Source organism: Choloepus didactylus, chromosome 2 (genome assembly GCF_015220235.1).
Source record: "Choloepus didactylus isolate mChoDid1 chromosome 2, mChoDid1.pri, whole genome shotgun sequence".
Taxonomy (NCBI): Eukaryota; Metazoa; Chordata; class Mammalia; order Pilosa; family Megalonychidae; genus Choloepus; species Choloepus didactylus.
In genome coordinates this window covers 111052991-111072501 of record NC_051308.1, presented here as the reverse complement: position 1 = coordinate 111072501, position 19511 = coordinate 111052991, and the positions used below count along the sequence as shown (strand labels likewise).

The following is a 19511-nucleotide window of genomic DNA, read 5'->3' as shown; positions in this document are numbered from 1 at the left end:
TCCAACACATCCGCACCTTACCCCAGATCCTCGGGCCTGGGGAGGGGGAGGCTGTAAATATATTTTTTATTATCTGCCCAAATTACTCTGGGATGTGTCACTATTTCACTCCAGCCTATACTAACCTACCGTATCTCACTTCCTATTCAAAGTTCCATGCAATTGTGGTGTTTGAACAAATCGATTGTAGAGTTGTACCGTTTAGAAAATTCAGATCCTGTACCAAATAGATATCTCTTCCCTTGATCTCATATGGAAGTTGAAGTTTTAAAACACAGTCAGTTTCAACCTTTACCCTTTGGCCTGGCTTGCCCTGGTCTTAACCAGACCTGCTTCATTCATATCACTAATTGAAGTCTGGGCTCTTTTTCAGCTTTTTTTTTTTTCTGACAGTGGCTGACATTCATATCTGCCGAGCTCTAGCTCTGAGTTTCAGGTGTCTCAGAGATATGCATTGTTCCAGAGACCAATCAGGTTATACGCTAGGGGATCAGCATCTCAAAGTTTAGAGGTAGGCCTTACAATTCAGGGATAGAGTTAACTGCTGTAAGAGCTTACAATCTAGGGACTATTACAATTATTATGTCCACGTTAGGCTGTGTTCTAAGATTCAATTGTGAGTTTCCACATTGTAGTTAGTCCATATTGGTGAGGCATCATCCCTCTCACCATGTTTTCTCCAACACTTTTACTCCTATATATATATTTTCCTACAATTTTATAGAGTTATATTCACATACCATACATTTATCCACAGTGTACAATCAGTTGTTCATGGTATCATCATAAAGTTGTACATTTATCACCATAATCAGCACTTGAACATATTGATTACTATAAGAAAGATTTTTTTTTTTTTTTTTTAGCAATAAGAAAAAAATGATAAAAAGAAAAATAACATGTCATACAATACTATATACTAGTAAGGACAGCAAATAACACCACTACCAAGAATCCCATATTCCTCCCCTATATCCCCCTCTCATATACATTTAGCATTGGCATATTGCCTTTGTTACATTTAATGGAGGTATATTACAATGTTACTGTTGACCATAGACTCCAGTTTGCTTTGATTATGTTTTTACCCAAATTTTTAAAATATTTGAAATGTTTCAAATACATATTCAAAGATTACATATGAAAGGTGTGCTGTAATTAGGGCTTTTTATGACTCCTAAGCCTTCTGGGCATGGAAGCCCTTCCCTTACTACCCTCTTTCAACTTCTAGGGATGGGGATTTCGCTGATGTTCTGGAGAGCACTGTTTTCCGTCCCAGCTCTGCAGCAGTGAATGTGTCTTCTGCTGTCCTTGAGGGCAGGGTCTCTCCTAATTGTGCCCTCTCCACCCTGTGCATAGCCAGTGCCTGGCTCCCAGAGCTTCCTCAAATGTTGGTTGAATGTAGTTCAGAGAGAGGGACCTCCTTGCCCATGGGGGTGGTGGGGGTGGTGGTGGGGAGTGAGGCCAGAGGGCTCTAAGGAGCGTGTGCAAACAAACTTGCCCAGCTGCTCAGTGAGACTCAAGGTCCAAGGCTCTGGTGGTAAAGGGACAAAAGCTTAGATGACCAGCTGCTACCTTGGACTTGCATCTGCCCCTTATCTGCTAGCCCCGGGGCAGAGGTTGCGAGGGAGTAGGACCCTAGCAGCAAGTGGTAAAGCGAGAAGGAAGCTGAAGGGAGTCTGCGTGGCCAGGCAGAGGTTGTCTCTCCCTTCTGATGTGCATGTCCCTGGTTCCCTGCCCTGTGGCCAATGGCCAGTCTGGACACAGTCCCCTTTCTCCCCCGGCTTTGGGAGTGTTATCTGTCCATAAATCACAATCCTTAGTTCCACCACTCTGGCAACCACCTCGGATCCAGTGGGAGGAAAGCAGGTCTGCCAAGGATGTGATCAAAACTCCTCCTCCCGAGGAAGAAAGCTCTGCGGTTCAGAGAGAGACACTTGTGCTTGTCCCCTGGTCCCAGGAGCACAGCCGGGGAGGCTGAGGTCAGGTGCTCAGGCAGTTGCTGGGCCTTTCTGAAATCTTTGGCTGAACTTAAGGCAGCTGCTTGATAGTAAATGGTTTATACATTTAGTTTGAAAGACCAAGAGTGCTTAAAATAAAAACTGGCTGTATTCCCTGGCCTCGGTTCCCATAGCTGGGTGGACTAATTTAATTAGTTGGTTGATAAATTAGTCCAATGTGGTTGGACTAATTTATGTCTTCCTGTACTTAAAAACAAAAAAAATTATTTGCTCCTTTAATCTTGAATCTCCTTTTTCCTTGAAAAACACCAGTTTTTCAGAGGATGGGGAGAGCATTTATTCTTTTGTACCTCCCACTTTGATCCCTAGAATAAAAGAACATTTGCCCTGAAAGGTTTGATAGGCTTAGGGTACTGGAGGGAGAGCTGAACAGGAATCGGAAGACCTGGCTTGCACCCCTGCTTGGTAGCTAACTTGGTGGTGATCTTGGGCACCACGTCTGTGTGTCTCAGTTACTGTCTATAATAGGGGCCATCCAACCATAAAGATTCTGTGATTCTGGGACTTCCTGTGTACTTGGGCATCCTTTAAATCCCACCTGGGTACCTGGTATTCATTCATTCATTCATTCATTCACCCATTCATCAAGTACTTGGTGGGCCCCTGTGACATACCAGGCAATGTTCTAGATGCTGGCATATAAAGTATAACAAAACAGGGTGCCTATTTTTGCACCACTTGGAATCTTGAGAGGTTGACAGACATGGAATTCATAATTATTATACAGCAGGATGGGGAAGTAGCACCGAAAGGGGCTGAAGCTAGCTGAGGGGACAGGGAAGTCTTCCTGGAAAGTGATATTTACGCTGAGAGGTGAAATAGGAGGAATTAGGGTTGGGGTTGCAGTGGGGGTAGAATGGGGGCTGCATTGAGTGTGAGAAGAGCAGCTGTGGAGCCTGGAAGGGGAGCAGTGGACAGAGACAAGTTTCAAATGTGAGCAGGGGGCAGGCAGTGGAAGGCCCCGTGGGCCACCCCAAGGAGCTCAGGCTTTATCCTGTGGAAGTGGCAGGCCCTTGAAGGGTTTTCTACTCAGGGCGTGGGGTGGAGAGAGCCAAGGCTGGGGTGGCGAGGCCAGCGGGAGGGAGGTGGCCTGGACAAGTGGATGGACTTGCTAGCTGTTTAGCCTCTTGTGGCTTCCCCAAATCAGAAACGAAGTCCGCTCTTCAGATGGCCATGGGCTTAATGAGTATCTTCTCCCTTTCCCCAGAGGTTGCAAGCGACGTGGTGACCAGCCTGCCGGGGGCCAGCGTTACCCTGAGCTGCCCCGACGGGGACCCAGGAGACAATGCCACCGTTCACTGGATGCTCCGGAATGGGGGTGTGGGCTCACCCCACAGCAGAAGGGCCGGCATGGGAGGGAGGCTGCTGCTGAGGTCGGTGCAGCTCAGCGACTCTGGAAACTATTCCTGCTACCGGGACGGCCGCCCAGCTGGGAGTGTGAGCTTGCTGGTGGACGGTGAGTGGTGTCCTCCGGGCTCTGGGAGACTGAGGCTCCCAGGGCAAATCCAATGCCTGTGAGAAACGCAGCTCTGTGCATTCCAGACTGATTCCCTGCCCAACTTCTTAAACTGCTGTCGTTCCCTTGGCCCGAGCCTTTAAGGAAAGGCCCACTGACATCTGCCAGTGGAATTCCTTTGGGCAGGGGCATCTGGCTGATGGCCTTGCTCTGTGGTTGGAGTTTCTCGGAGATTGGTTAGTGGCTTGGGGCCTGGAGCCAGGAGGCCTGGGTTTGAATCCTCTTCCTTGACTGCCCTTTGGTGTCCTCTTCAGTAAAATGCTGTTAAAATTGTTGCTTTACTTCAGAGTGGTTGCAAAGATTAAATGAGGATATGTATACTCACATATGCGTATGGTGCTTAAAGCTATAAGTTGCATGCACTGAGCTCTTGTTAGCATTCTTATTTTTAGAATTGGCTGGTTCTCGGCAACCTCACATCTAGATGAAGGGGCAGGAGGACTGCATAGAGCTGGATGCCCTTTGTATACTAAGGTGCTTTCTTTTTTTTTTTTAATTGCAATTTTATTGTGATATAATCACATAACACGCAGTCATTCGAAGTATACAGTTATTCACAGTATTGTCATATAGTTGTGCTTTCATCACCACAAAGTTTGAAAATTTTCATTACTCCAAAAAATAAAATGAAAATTAAAATAAAAAAGAAGATCCAAAACATTCCATTCCCCTCCTCCCCCCATTGTTCATTTACTTTTTTAAAATACAGCTTAATTGAGATATATTCACACACCCTACAGTCTTCCACAGTGTACAGTCAATTATTCACAGCATAAGGTGCTTTCTTACTTGGCCATCCTCCGGATGACCCTCTGAGGGAAGAAGTATTATTGTTATTACTAAACTTGATAGATAAGGAAACTGAAGAGAGGTTGGCCCTTATCCAAGGCCACACGGTCAGATCTGTGTGTCTGCACAGCCTCTGTTCTTTTCAGCCATCCTGTCTTCCCTTTGGACAAAGTTAGTCCCCAGGGCTTCTCCCTTCCTGCGTCCCAGCCTGAAATGCCGGCTCTGGCGTCCTTTAATTTCCCAGCAGCGCGTGGCCAAGTTTGGCCTGGTGTCCGGGGTCACGGGGCTGGGAGCTGGAAGCCCGAGCCAGACACTTCCCCTCCCAAGGGAGGCTGCCCTGCCTGGCGGGGGTGGGCTCAGAGGAAGCCCCGCCGCCCCTCACGCCTGCTGGGCCCCCCTTTCAGTCCCTCCCGAGGAGCCCCAGCTCTCCTGCTTCCGGAAGAGCCCCCTCAGCAGGGTTCACTGCGAGTGGAGTCCTTGGAGCACCCCCTCTCCGACGACCAAGGCGATGTTACTGGTGAGGAAATTGTAAGTATCTTGGGCTCCTCCATCCTGGTCGAGGAATAGAGTGGTGGGCGTGGGGGTGGGGGTGGGTGCGCTCAGAGGAGCTGGGTGGTACCGGCTGGCCAGTGATTCCAAGATTTTATCATTAGAAAGTAATTCCTTTGGTATGAGACTTAGATTTGAGTTCCCATCCTGTGCTGGGAAGTGTGCTAGGAAGTTTGACCTGTTAACTCAATTTAACAGCCCTGGGAAATGGATGTTATTTTTCTCATTTGAAAGAAAATGAGGTTTAATTAAGAGATTAATTAACTTGTATAAAGTTATCTAGCTGGTAAAGTAGCTCTGCTGGGAATATCTGGATTTCATTACGAGCCCACAGGTTTTGGGTGTTGCTCTGAAGATGCTAATGTCCCTGGGAGGGGAGGAGGATAAGGTCTTATCAGGGTCTTGACAGCATGAGTTTATCGGTCTCTTTACATTGTAAAGGCCAGTGAGAGGAAGTGGTGATGGGGTGAGGAGAGGAGCTAGGGGCAGTGAGGCAGGAAGTCACGCCTAAAGTGGGATGCTGAAAACAAACATACCTCTCTAGGTTTGCCTGTTTCCATCCCAGAGCCAAGGTCCCCTTGGTCCAGATTTTTATAATTGAGTTGGAGCTGTCAATCATCAGAGTATCAAAAAAAAAAAAAAAATCAAGGTATTAAGTTTAACAGAGTAGTCTGGCTTCCACCGTGGCTGGCTCCAGCAGTAATATCTATGTTCTGGCCCCTACGCAGAAATACATAAATTGTTCATCTGCAAATGATACAGCTGCCATTAGGACCGTTAGCTCACACCCTAAGTAGGAAAGACCCCAAATCCCCACCACCCAAAGCTGGGTTCGGATGTAAATTGTTTGGGATTGGGAAGGCATTCCTCCATAGACATCGTTTCACAGCCGGCAGCTGCCCCACCAGCCTCGAGAAAGCTTATTCAGCGGACACCTTAGCTCAAATACGCTGCACACTGACGGTGGGAGTGGGAGAGAAGAGCGTGTTTCAGCTCACACCTTCCTCCTGCCCTAGCCCTGGGTGCTCCCAGCCTCCTCCTCAGCTGCCAAGCCTCTGCACTGAAGAGCCAGCCTTTGAATTCAGGAAGGGGGAGGGGGCAGCTGTGAGAGCCTCGGGGATCCCCACCTGGTCCCTGTGGCTGCTGGGACTGAAACAGCACCCCCCCCCCCCGCCGAGAGAGATTTTGGTGTGTTCTGCCTTTTTCTCTTGGTGTGCCCACATTCACATTCTCACCCAATTGCGCTTGCACACTTATTCATTCAGCAAGCTTTTGGTGAGTTTGGCTTTTGCCGTGAGCTAGGCACTGCGAAAGGGCTGCCAGAGGGCGCGAGGTGAGCAAGACTGGGCCGCTGCCCTCAAGCAGCACAAGAGAACATGAAGTGGGTTGGAAGCCGAGGCAGTGGAGGGGCTGGGGGAGGCGCTGACTCAGCGTGGGAGGGCTGGGGCAGGCTTCCCAGAGAGGAGAGGTCATCCCACACACTGGACTCTGACCAGTACCAGGGTTCAAACCAAGTCAGAGGTTGGTGACTCATCGCCCCAGTGGCGGGGCAAGTGGCTGCCGAGGCCTCGCATGCCCAACGTGCCATGAGTGGGCGAGATCTCGGGCTTCCGGGCCAGGTGGGATGGTGGCTGACTCAGCTCGCGCGAATCCATCACCCAGAATCCTCTTCTGGGCTCACCTGCCGGAAGTGTCCTGGCCTCCCTGGCCGCCCCTCTGGCACTTTCTGCTTCCGGACTGGCATTTTCTACTGGGTGTCCTCTGAGGGTGGGTCTTTTTGGTTAGTGCCTTGAGGCCAAGGTGGGGCCTTCTTGATTCATTTGTGCACCCCCACAGCTCCAAGAGCACAAAAATCTGAAGCCTCCAGTTCAGTATATAATTAATATTCTATATTAGTATCAGTATAATATTACTATTCCCATTTTCAAATGAGAAAGTGGAGGCTTAGAGCTTTAAGTAATTTACTCGTAAGTTTCAAGAGCTAGTAAGAGCTGTTAAGTGTAGAGCTGGGATTCAAATGCCACTGTTGAGACCTTAGAGCCTGAGCTTGTAGCCCCTGGTCCTGACCTCTCTCCTCTTGAATAAGTGCAGAAAGAAACTGATAGATGAGCGCCGTCCTTGTTTTGTGTCTGACAGTCACAACAGTCCAATAGAAGACTTCCAGGAGCCATGCCAGTATCTTCAGGAGTCCCAGAAGTTCTCCTGCCAGTTGGCAGTTCCAGAGGGAGACAGCTATTTCTACATAGTGTCCCTGTGTGTCGCCAGCAGTGTCGGCAGCAAGTCCAGCAGGACCCAAACGTTTGAGAGTTATGAAATCTGTGCGTAAGCTTTTCCAGGCCTCCCCACCCTCCAGCTGTTTTCTACTCTTTTAACTTAATATTTCTTACAGACTTCTTGGAGGGGAAGGGAGGGGGCTGGTTGAAGGGGTTGGCGATCCAGTTCCTTTTGGGCTTTACTTGCCAGAAAAGTCTGATTGTGGCGGAAGAGGACCCTGTGCATGGGAAGGGCCTGGGGTCTGGGGGTGGGATCCTCCCTGGGTGTTTGCAGGGTCTCTATGGGTTTCTCCTCTGTGCCATATTTGCTGCTGCTGCATCGGAATCATGCTTTGTTTCCCATAGTGCAGCCCGACCCGCCCTTCAACATCACGGTCACCCCCATGGCGAAGAACCCCCGCTGGCTCAGGGTCGCCTGGCAAGACCCCCCCTCCTGGAACTCATATTTCTATAAGCTACGGTTTGAGATCCGATACCGGGCCGAAAGGTCAAAGACATTCACAACATGGATGGTAAGTTCATCTTTTACTTCTGGGCAGAAAACTGCCCCTAGATCCTCAGGGGTAGTTAGAAAGGGAGCTAGAAAGAAAAATTGGGTTCTAGGTCCTGCTTTGAAACTTGCTGCCTGCATGGCCTTGGGTGACTCTCTTAGCTTTTCTGAGCCTTGGTCACATCATTTATAAAAGAGGAATAATAATGCCAGGCCAATGTCTTTGCAGGCCTGTTTGTGAGGGAGGGTTATGTGAGATAATGACCGGCAAAGAGATTGGGCTGTGAGCATGTAAAGGGAGGTTGGTGACTGCAAGGGTATGTGGCTAGCAGGATCCTACAGAGTGTGACTTACAGCTTTGGCCTGTGTAGGTCCTGAGCCTCCAGGGAGATGTGAGCCTTTGGGACGTCTCTGCCCAGCCTGGTCACCTGCCGGCCCTGCGAGAGAGGGAGCAGCTCTCGGGCAGGGGTGGCCAAGGGCACCCATCTCCCCGGGGAGCTGCCCGCCCAGCCCCTCCCCAGGGTCACTGTGCCTCCTGCCTGCAGGTCAAGGAGCTGCTGCACCACTGCATCATCCATGACGCCTGGAGCGGCCAGAGGCATGTGGTGCAGCTCCGGGCTCAGGAGGAGTTTGGGCATGGCTCGTGGAGCGAGTGGAGCCAGGAGGTCCTGGGCACTCCTTGGACAGGTACTGTGGTGGGGGCGGAGGGAGGAAGGGCTGTTCCAGCTTTATTACTGTATCTAGTGCTGCGTGCTTGTACCAAGTCACCCCAAAACTAGTGGTTTAAAGCATCAGCCAGGTATATGCACAAGCTTCTGGGAATAAATGAGCTAACCAGTTCTTCTGCTGGTCTTGCCTGACTCACTGAAGCACCTCCCATCAGGCTTGGATGGGCCAAGGGCTCCCTGAGATGTCAGATGGTTGGTGCTGGCTGGGGGCCGGGCCCATGGTTCCCGGTGACTTCTCATCTACCCCCAGGCCAGCCCAGGCTCCAGGGGTGGGGAATCCACTCCGCCACGACTTGAGGGAAGGAGTTGCAAAGAATCTGGCCATATTTAATCTATCGCTGTTGCTGATGTAATAATAATAATAGCCGTTTGGGGATTATTGAAATTAGCATATTTATGACAGAAAGGAAAAATTTCAGAAAAATATGAAGAAGCTAATAACTATCACCAGTATTATCACCTAGAGAAAACTAGTGAGGACATTTCAGCATAATTCTTTCCCATTTTTTTCTAGGTACATTTTTATTTTTTTTCTAGGTACATTCTCTCATATTTAGTAACTGCCTGACTAATGCTTTTTTTAAATCCAAGGGAGCATTTTTTTTTTTAACTTTAAACATTTTTATCTATTTAATCCATGCCCATGACAAAGAAACAAAAGGCTTATAATAACAAGCAGTGGTCCCTTGCCCCACCCCTTCCCATTTCTAGTCCTGCTTTCTAGAAGCTGTTTACCTCTTTCTGTTTCTAGTTCTTCTGTCGGGGGCCCTTCCCAACTCTAAATAACAGGCTTATATGGCTGTTTTTTGTTTTTTTCCTGATAAAACAACTTGAGACATTATCTATTGACTTCCTGCTATGAATGATCAGGATTTAGAAGACTTAGGCCCAATGCATGAATCTCCCTGACCACAACCCAGAGAGTGGTCACACAGCCTCTGCTTGAATGCTTCCCGTGATGGAGAGCTTACTGCTCCTTGCAGCAGCCCCTTGCAGTAGAATGGCTTCCAGACTTGCTTCAGGGTTGGTTCTCCCTAGCCTAGCAGCATAGCAGAATCAAATTAATCATACTTAAATACTAGGCAATTAAAGCAATAAAAAATAAGACACCCACTTATGAAATGTGTATGTATAAAAAGGAAAAGAGAAATGATATCAATTGCCCAGTTCCATCCTCACTTTGGCCATTTTTCCCCCTCTCTGGTCCTAAGAATAGTCCGAGCATCCTTTCCCCAGGATGATGATACGATATGGTGGTTTTTTGTCCTCCATGGTTTTGCACTGTGGGGTCCTTGCCTTTCCTGCCCTTGGGAAAGCTGGAGGAGTAGGCTTTGGCTTAGGGTGTCATCCTAATTGGATGCATGTAATGTCAAGTGTGGGCTCAGATCTTTGTTGGGGAGTTTCCAGAGCAGGAGCCAGCTCTCTTTGGACCCACTTCTCAAAAGCTTATTTCCTGCTAAGACCCAGACAAGAAGGGGAGGCCTAACAACTATAGCTCACTTAGGAAGACCATTTTAAAAAATCAGTGCATCCTTCAGGCTAGATTGGACTGATCTGTCCATGGTTTTCTTTGATTGTGTACACTTTAGCAAAAACATGCTCATTATCTGCATGCTGAATATCAGTATGGCCTTGGGTGCCTCTGCAAGGGGAGAAAACCAGTTACAGTATTGTGCAGAGGAAATGATCTGGATACAGGCCAACAGCTGCCTTACCTTTTCCATCCCAGCCACTTAGATTAGATGGTCACGACCAACTTTAAAAAAAAACAAAAAAAAAAACCAAAAAAAAAAACTTCTGTTGTTAGAAAGTTCTTTCTTTGTGAATCCAACCCGGGCCCTCACTGGCCCCTGCTCTGTAACCCAGGGTGAATCTGCTCTCTTTGGCATGGCAGCCCTTCTGGGAGTCCCAGAGGGCTTGCGTCTGCTTGGCCTCCTCTTCCAGGCTGTTGTTTGGGGCAGTCTGTAGGCCCCTCGCCTGCCTGGGCACTTTCCCGTGAATCTGCCCTTGTGGTGGTGGCACATTGAGACTGAGGCACTGATGATGGGGCAGGAAGGACGGGCTGGTGCAGAGATACCGTGTTTGCAGAGCCATCAAGTGAGTCTGGGGGCCCCCAAGAGTCCCTTTTCAAAGTGAGAGTGGAGCACAGTGTCTGGGAAAGCCCAGTGCGTTTGAGTATATGTTGCTCCTTACTAGTTCTGTTAACTCCCTCTCATACCTTGTTCACCTGCAACAAGAAAATAAATAGAGCCACATGTGACATGCAGAGAACAGAGTGGGCCCATTCTTGGGAATCACACTGGTTGCAGGAGGTGCTAGAGGTTGGCATTTCAGAGCATTTGGGGCAGCCTGGAGGTCAGGGCTTGGGACCTTCCAGGCAGGCTCATCTTCTTGGCTTTTTTCCTTGCAGCCCAAGGGCCTGTGACCATCCTATTCTGGGGGAGTTCATTTTGTTCCTCTCCTCAGCACCCCCCAATTGGGAACCTGTGCAGGTTAAAGAGCACTGGGTGACACATTTCTGAAGAGATCTTGCTCTGTGTACTCCTTAACATGGCAATCCTGCTTCCCAGCCTCTTTGAATTTTCCCACTGTCTTCTCTGCCTGGGTGACCTTGTCCAGTGCATGGTTAAGTATATAATAAATGTCAGCCGTTACTACTGTTTACCTACATCTCCATGCCAAACTTGTTTCTTGAGCCCTGGGTTCATTCCTCCAGTATGCCCGGACATCTGCCTGGGTCCTCCCATCGGCACCGCCTGCTTGTCATGGCCCCGATTAAACACATTACTGTCCCTCACAAACCTCTTTGTCCTGGCAAAGGGCACCACCACCAAGCCAGCTGCCCCAGCCGGGAACCTGGACCTCAGGCTACAGCAGCCCTCCCCTGGTCTGGGTTCTTAACATGTCTCAGCAGTATTCTGCCAATACCCCCCTCACTGAGCTCCTGGCTTTGGTGTGCAGGCTCCCATGTGTCTTCCTCACCACTGCCAAAGGCATCTGTCTAAACCTCAGGCTGGGTCAGGCCCTCCCTAGCTTACAGCCAGCCATTCCCCGGCTCCCCATTGCTTTCCTGATGAAGTTCAAACTCCTGAGCTTGGTGCAGAGAGCAGGACTCCCCTGGCCGCCCCTGCCGACCTGTCCTCTTTCCCTCCACCTGGACCAACCCTGGCCCAGCGCCTCTGCCTGTGTGTGTCCTTCCGTCCCCCTGCCGCGTCTTCATCTGGCGAACTGCGCTTTCCCTTCAGTGTTCATTCGTCTTGGCATCACTTCCTCCTGCATCCTCCCTAGGCTATAGTGCAGCGATTCCTAGACTTCGGGATTTTGCAAGCCTGTAAAATTTCAAAAAAGAATTTTGGGGACCAAACAAGGTGGCCAACTTCTCTTTTTGCTAAGTAACGACATAAAATTCAAAATAAGCAAGGGAAAAATAAAATGATTGTCATTTCCCATTTGCATTATTTCATAAAAGGAAGGATACTTTAACCCCTCAAAGCGAGGAAGGGCATTATCTCCGAATGAGGGAAGCTGTTGGCGACCTAACGGCACGTAGATGTACACGCGGCCTTGTCTGTATGTTTCTCCTTTGAACACAGACCAGTAGGGTTTCCTTGGGGACCATCCTGGGTTGGTGTTCAGGACCAGGTGGAGATGATTCATCTCTCCCCAGAAAACTGTGAGCACCTCAGTGAGGTTGTTTTTTTCTTTTTCTGCATGAATGGAGGAGCAGTGATTAACTCTCTGGGTGGTGGTTTAAAGGCTGTGAGAAAAGGTGTGAAGTAGAGGGAGCTTGCTCAGAGTGGCGGGAGCCCTTGGCTGGGTATGTTCTGCCTTTGACTTTCTGTTCTTTCCTCTCTCCTTGTTCTCTGGCCTCTCTGCCACTTTCTAGCCTGCCTTTTCTCTTTTTTTCCTCTCTATTCGCGGGCTGCTCTCATTTTCCCTCTCTGTACTCTACTTCTCCTCCCCACCCCCAACCTTCATATCCCATATTTCAACTGGCCATAATATGCAATTTAAAAATATTTTGTTAGAAAAAACAAAGCCTAAAAGATGTTTACTGCCTATGGTCCCTGTCATTCATTATACTGGATTTCTTTATTCCAAAAACTCCAGCAAGCAAATCCAAACCAATTCCTAAGCTAATAGAAATGATTTCTTTAAAAAAAACCAAAAACTGACGTGCGGCTTCTGTTAATCTCATATTGGATTGTAGTCATTCATTCACTGATTTTTTTTCTTTTAAGCATAAAAGTGCATCTAAAATCTTGGGGAGAACTTGGAAATATTAACACAGGGAAAACACCAGGAGCAGCCACTCTTAATATTTCTTCTTGTCTTGTATTCCAAGTGATTTTTATTCCCATAATTGAAATTTTACTAACTATATAGTTTTTCAGCAAGTGGCCAGCAAGGTGCCAGGCCTGTGTTTAGTAGTGAGTTCACAGAGCTGAGTATGATAAAGTCCCCAAACTTGAGAAATGCTCAATCCAGAGATGATTTTTTTTTTTAAATGAAGAGAAAGAAAAGTTCATTCTTGGAGTCAGACAGAATTATTTTAAATTTCAGTTTTTTCACTTCTTAACGAAATTTCAGGCAAGTTACTTAACTTCCCTGTGCCTCGGTTCCCCATTTGTAAAGTGGGGATACTAATGGTATCTATCTCAGGTAGTTGAGAGGATTAAGTGATTTAATTCATGTGGTGCCTGGCACACAGTAAGTGCTCAATACATGTTGGGTGTCGTTGCCATCATTGCTTTGTTACCACCACGACCAGCACTGCTGCTGTCAGTACTTGGTATCCCGGGCCCAGTGGATGTTAGTTCCTTCCTCTCTTTCACCAACACGCCAACTGAAGTGAGGCATTAGGAGCTAGCACTGGAGGGGAAAGCTTTTGCCCAAACAGGAAATAATGAAGAATTGCATACACTTCCTTATTCGCTTTTATTTTGCTTGTATTGCCTCCGTCTTGTGCTCCCCGGTGTTGATAAGTTCCATAGCATTTCTGTGCCTCTACGGTCTTTGTAAAACAGGGATAATGGTGCCTGCCTCGTATGATGCTGTGAGTGTGAAATGAGATGATAATACAGGCAGAGGAAGATGACACTGGTATATGAGTAAGCTTCAACAAAGATCGGTGCTAGTAATATTAGCAATATTTTATTAATATGCTGTTAGTGTTATTACTATAAGTTACTTCTCCCTGAGCCCCAATATCCTTATCTGTAAAATGGAAACCATTATTATTAATAATGATACAAAAGTTGCTCCATGTCTCATCTCACAGGATGAAATGGTCTGAATCAGGGGTTGCAGAGTCGTGTAGGGAGCTTTTAAAAGAATCTTGTTATTTAAGACTTAATTTTATTCTGCACTAGAAAAATGTCATCCATTTTGGTAACATTCCTGGGTTATTAGAGATAATACCAAAATAAAGTCCCCACTTCACCCCCGGAAATCTGAGCCACCAGAGATTAACGCCTTCTGGGGACCATACTCCATGCTGTGGGGGGGGGGGGTGGTGTCAGCTTCACTTTCTTCCTGAAGTGTCTCTCTGGGTTTGGGGAGCTTGGGTCCTGTCCCCAGGTTTCTGAGGCCATAGATCTAGGGTTTAATGCTGAACATGGCCTGGGTTTGGGGAACCACTGGGCTGAATGACCATCCATGGTCAGCCATATTTTAAATTTTTTAGCACTGGTTTTAGCCTTCACTCTAGCTCCTCCAGACTCTTCATCCTTCAGCCATCCCCTGCTGTACATGTAGATCTCTGCTAGGCTGGGCTGGGAGGAACACAAGGGAATGAGAAACCGGGTCCTTCCCTTGGCTTCTAGGGTTTGGAAGTGGGCTTTGTCACTAATTTGCTGTGTGACCTTGCACAAGTTGCTTTCCCTCTCTGGGCTTCTGTTTCCTCACTATACCATGAGGAAGTTGGATATGCTCTTAAGCCTCCTCCATTGCTGCTGGTACATGATTTTCTCCCCTCCTGGGAATGGCACACCCCTGCTGAACATTCTCTACTGAGCAGCAGCAAGTTCACCCTCTCCTCCACCCTCTTGCTAGTCTTTTCTTGTTCTACTCCTGGCTCAGGGAGGCTTGTTGTTTTTGTGTAAACCGTTTCTGTGGTGTTTTAAACTTCTTGATGGCAAAATGATGAACTGAAAACAAATATTTTGAAATTGACAGCATTCCACCCATTGCCTGTCATGGTTCAGTTCCAGGTCCCTCGGGCCCATGTTTGCTGCTGAGTGCTGGCCTCTTGTCAGCGTTCTTACTTTGATACTTGGCCTTCTGCAGCCTTGGGCTTTCTGCAGAAAAACTGTTCCCATGGAAGGGGAAGGGCCTTTTGGGGATCTCTGGTCCACATCCCTTGTACAGGCTGGTACTAAATCAACCCAGGCGGATGACAATTTGTTGTTACATTAAATGTTTTTATTGCAAAAAAGGTGCATAAAAGGAAATTAAAATGTTAAGAGTGCTTCTATCTACTTATTTTCCTTGCTGGGTATGGGTATATATTATGACAGATAATATAATATTCAATAAATGGGGAAAAATTTGTCATTTTTTAGAAACTTTGGCCCAAACTATATGGGCTTTTTCTTGTCTTGCATTTTTCGTATAACATTACGTCACGTCATCAGTGTTTGTCTAAAGTATTTTTCAAGGCTTTGGTATTGCATGACTCTATCATAATTTATATAACTAGTCCCTTATGGTGGGGTATTTGGTTATTTCCAATGCTGTGCTCTTATAAGTAACTTTGTAATAAATTTTACCCTGCTTCTGGAGCCCATCAGACAGGTCTCCGGGGTCCGTAGATCATTAGTAATTACTCTTTCTTCTATCTGCAGAGTCCAGGAGCCTGAGAACTGAGACGTCGGTGCCAGCCTCCACTCAGGTGAGCAAGTGCTCCTGTAAAGGCATCAGGGTAGCAGCACCTGGTGGTTAGGAGCGTGGCAGACGTCAGACAGAGTTTGACTCAGATCTCAGTTCTGCCCCTTACTAGAAATGGGGCGGTGAGCGAGTTTCTGGCCCTTTTCAAGCCTCTGCCAAATGACGCAGTGACGGTTCTCGTGTCTCAGGGCTTCTGTTTCTATGAAAAGTGGCCTGTGTTCTGAGACACAGAAGTCACGCTCTGCTTCTAGTGACTGCTGTTTCGTTGCTGAGTGTTTTGGACTTCAAAAGGCTTAGCTAGAGACTCAGATTCAAGTCATCTGAGTCCCCTCCTCCGTGGACTCCTGGCGTCATAGTTTGGCAGAGGGAGGATTGCTTCTGAAGTTGCTCAACAAACTTCTTGAATAATCCAGTTTCCCATCCTACCACATCTCCTCCCTTGTCCTTAACTCCCTAAGTGCTGAGTTAAGAGGCGCAGCCACTCTGGCAGCAGAGGGAAGGAACCCAGGGCTCCTGAAGCTTGTCTATATTTGGTGCAGGGCTGTCCAGTCACCTAGGGAGCAGCTCCAGAGTGAAGGCCATGCCTTCAGGGCCCGGGGAGCTCCCGTCGCAGGGGGAAAGGGAGTGACGCTACTGAGCACCTGTCTGACAGCGTAGGTGTGCCCTGCATGTGTGTTATCTCATTTGACCCTTAAGTAAGCCTGTAAGGAATTAGTATCCCCATTTTAGGAGGGAGGAAAACTGAGGCCCATATGGGTTAAGAAATCTGTCCAAGGTCACATTGCTAGTAAGTGGTGGAGCCAGGATTCCAGTCCGTGCTTTTTGCAGTAAGTGGCAATACCAACGCCCTGGCAGCCACCTGTAAGGAAAAGTGCTGCCTCCTTATCCCCTTGGTGGAGAGAACCGTGCCTTCTTCAGCTCTTAGGGGAGAGGCAGATGGAAAGAAATCCCGAACTTCAGTGGGCAAGATAGATATAAAATAATACAAATATTAGTGAGAGAGTTGAGGGTGACAAAGGCCAGATACGGGGATGCTCATGAGACCTAGAAAGGAATTCCTTGGGTGGATCAAGTTGAGCTTTGAGGAGGTGGCATCTGAGCTGGGTCCTGAAGGATGGTGGAATCTGCAGAATCAGGCTCACGGTGAGGAATGTCTCTTTTAGGCATCTACTACTAATGAAGATGATGATACTATTCTCCCTAGAGATTCTGCAAATGCAACGAGCCTCCCAGGTAAGGACTGGGTTTTTTTGCACATTCCTATGGTCTGAAGGGCACAAAAAACTTGTCTCTGTAGAAAGTCCTGTCTTATTCAGAAAGGCTGGCAGATGGCCAGTCTGACTTCATGAAAACAATCAACAGCTGAAATTTTCCTTTATTTATGCATTCAAGTTTGATACTGTTAACCAAGCCATAGTGAGGGGACCAAAAGAAGAATGGGACAAATCAGTGGAATATGTCACAGTTGGCTCACAATACAAATGAATGTGCTGCAAACACTGAAATTGAATACATGTTGAGGGAAATCTTTGGTTTGGGAATCCTTGATTTCAATACTTCTGATTTTTACCCAGAATCCCCTATACCTGCAAGACTAGGGAAACCAACCAACACTTGAATCACAGGCCTTATGTTTGTTTTATTGTCTATGTGGGATTTATCGAGTCCAGACTCCGGAAGTTCGGTAGTTGAGTGACTTGATCTGACGGCTCTCAGGCTTTCTGCAGAAGTCCTCAGCCTCACCACTTTTACCTGGGCAGACTCTGGCCTGCGCCTGATGCCAGCTGGCCAAGCTGCCCCATCTCGGATGCTTAATTTGCATCATTACAATTGTTGCTGCGGACATCACATTAAGTATTTGTTTGCTTGTCTGTCTCCCTTGATTAGAATGTAAGATCCAGGAGAGCAGAGACTTTCTTTTTCATGCTTTTCTCTGTATCTCTGAGGCTTAGCACAAAGCGTGGCACATGATAGGCACTCAATAATTATTTGTTGAAAGAACAAATACCAGGAAGGAACAAATATAAAGAAGGAGGAATGTAAGTAAATGAGCAAGCTGAACATAACTGCTTCCATTACATGGCTGAGTCTGCCAAGAGAGACCTGTCCTTGCGGAGGATGCCCACTCATTCACCTGGACTTGTCTCAATGCCTGGCAGACAGCATCTTCATCACAGTGGGTATCATCTGGGGGAGAAGAGCCTGACTCCTGAGTCCATACAACTGCTAGTGTCTGCAATCCCAGCAGAATGAGAGAAAGATGGTTTTGTTTATATGTACTGTTGGTCCAGCTCAGGGGCTCTCTTTGGCAGCCATAGGGAGACCCTTTCTGTGTGGGGACATGGGAGTTTGTGAAGCTAGTTTGTTCTTTCATTCATTTAATGAAATATTTTGGAGAGGCTGCTTTGTGCTAGGTGCAGTGTCAGCAGCTGGGAGTACAAGAATGAGAAAGATAAGTGTGGTTCCTGCTTTTGGGGAGCTGGAGAAGTAACCAAGAGAGCTTTGGGGGTGGGGGTGTCATCTCCCGAAGGAAGTGGCATCACCTCATCTGAGACCCAAAGCCCAGTGGGGTCTGGACAGCAAAGGGGTGCAGCAGAGTTGGGAAGAGCGTTCCAAACAGAGGGCGTGTATGTGGAGAGCCCTGGAGGAAAGAGAACATGGCATGTTGGAGAACTGAATGAAGTTCGTAGGGCTGGAGCTTGAGTACCAAGCAGGGAGACAGCAAAAAGTGACACCCTAATGGAGCAAACTGCTTCCAAATATTTGGGGATCTGATTCAAAGCAGCTGAGCCTTCTTGACATTGTCCTCAATGGAGCTGCCATCACTGAGGTTCCCAAAGCCTTCTGTTTCTTGTACCCCCTCTGTGCTTTGTGGGTGCAGAAAAGCTCTTTTGAAAGTGAGAGGGATCTGTGGCTGGCCACAGGGGCTCAGAAGCTCTGAGCTTGAGGTGCATGTCTTGTCAAGTGGCAAAATCTGTCAGATTGTGATGGGAGTGGCTCTTCTAGAGTTGGCTTTGGCCAGAAAATTGATGATTTGTTGAGTGGCCTGTTGGTTAGCACAGCTGCTTCCTTCTGTGGGAGTGAAGTTCCTTTGAGATTTTTGATATCACCAGCTGAATGGTTTTCTTCTTTTCTCCCCTCTCTTGCTTTTCTTCCTCCTCCTCCTCCTTCTTCTTCTGTAGTGCAAGATTCTTCTTCAGTGTCTCTGCCCACATTCCTGGTGGCTGGAGGAAGCCTGGCCTTCGGAACGCTCCTCTGCATCGGCATCATCCTGAGGTGAGAAGGATCCTGGGGGATGGCTCCGTGGGGTTCTCGTATATCTAACCTGGCTTTCCTTTGCCTCTTCAGTCATCAGACATACACAGAGCTTTTGTTCATTCATTTATTCATTCAACAAGAGTACACAGGCACACCCACACACAGAGCACCAAGTATATGCTAAGCCTTGCTTTCGGGGTTGCGGGAGACTGGGGTGGGCAGGACAGACATAGCCTCAGCCCTCAGGGTCTAATGGTGGAGACACACACCAAGAGGTCATTAGTGGTGTGGTGAGAGCTACGAAAGGAACAGCCCATGCCAAGGAGAACTGACCTGGCAGCAAGGAGGAATAGGAGTTGGTCTGATGAAGAGGATTCCAGAAGAGAAGTCCAGTAGGTAATAAGTTTAGAATCTACATGTGTGTGTGTAGGATGGGACATGGGGCAGAGAGAGAAGTGGAGAGAGGTGGGCTGGAGCGACGTCATGAAAAGCCTTAAAGAGAAGTGGAAGGATTTTAGACCTTTTCTTGAGGATTGTGGGTGTCTGCTGGAGAGCTCTAGGAAGAACATGACCAGATTTGCCATTTTGAAGGTCACTCTGAATGCTGTTGGGAAATTGGGTGGCAGAGATAAAATGGACACTGGGAGCCTGGCGTTCTGGGTAAGACATAATGGTAACCTGGGCTAGGATGAGTTGGAGAACCCTGGGTGGATTCAGTATATCTTTAGGGGGTAGAATTGACAAGATTTGGTGACAGATTAGATGGGGCGGTAGTGAAGGAGAGGGAGGAGTCAAGAACGACCCTCAGTTCCTGGCTCTAGGAACTGAGCAGATGGTGGCGTCATCCACTTTGACAAGTCCACTTTGGTGCTTACCGAGCTTGGGGTTCCTGTGACTACTCCAAGTGGACATGTTTGGTAGACAATTCAGATGCTCATCAGCATGTCGATGGTATCTGGAGTTACCTGTTTAATTTTGCACGTGCTGAAGCACTAAAAG

General features: G+C 47.7%; 1 protein-coding gene across 2 annotated transcripts in view; it reads left to right on the top strand.

Moving 5' to 3' along the window:
* IL6R (interleukin 6 receptor) overlaps positions 1–19511 on the top strand; it is a 69116-nt gene that overhangs the window by 41655 nt on the left and 7950 nt on the right. For both annotated transcript variants that reach the window (XM_037825866.1, XM_037825865.1), the window contains 8 exons: positions 3229–3477; positions 4731–4854; positions 7012–7193; positions 7494–7660; positions 8184–8325; positions 15212–15258; positions 16418–16487; positions 18437–18530. In XM_037825866.1, the coding sequence (XP_037681794.1) occupies positions 3229–3477; positions 4731–4854; positions 7012–7193; positions 7494–7660; positions 8184–8325; positions 15212–15258; positions 16418–16487; positions 18437–18530 (1075 nt within the window). The remainder of the gene's footprint in view (positions 1–3228; positions 3478–4730; positions 4855–7011; positions 7194–7493; positions 7661–8183; positions 8326–15211; positions 15259–16417; positions 16488–18436; positions 18531–19511) is intronic.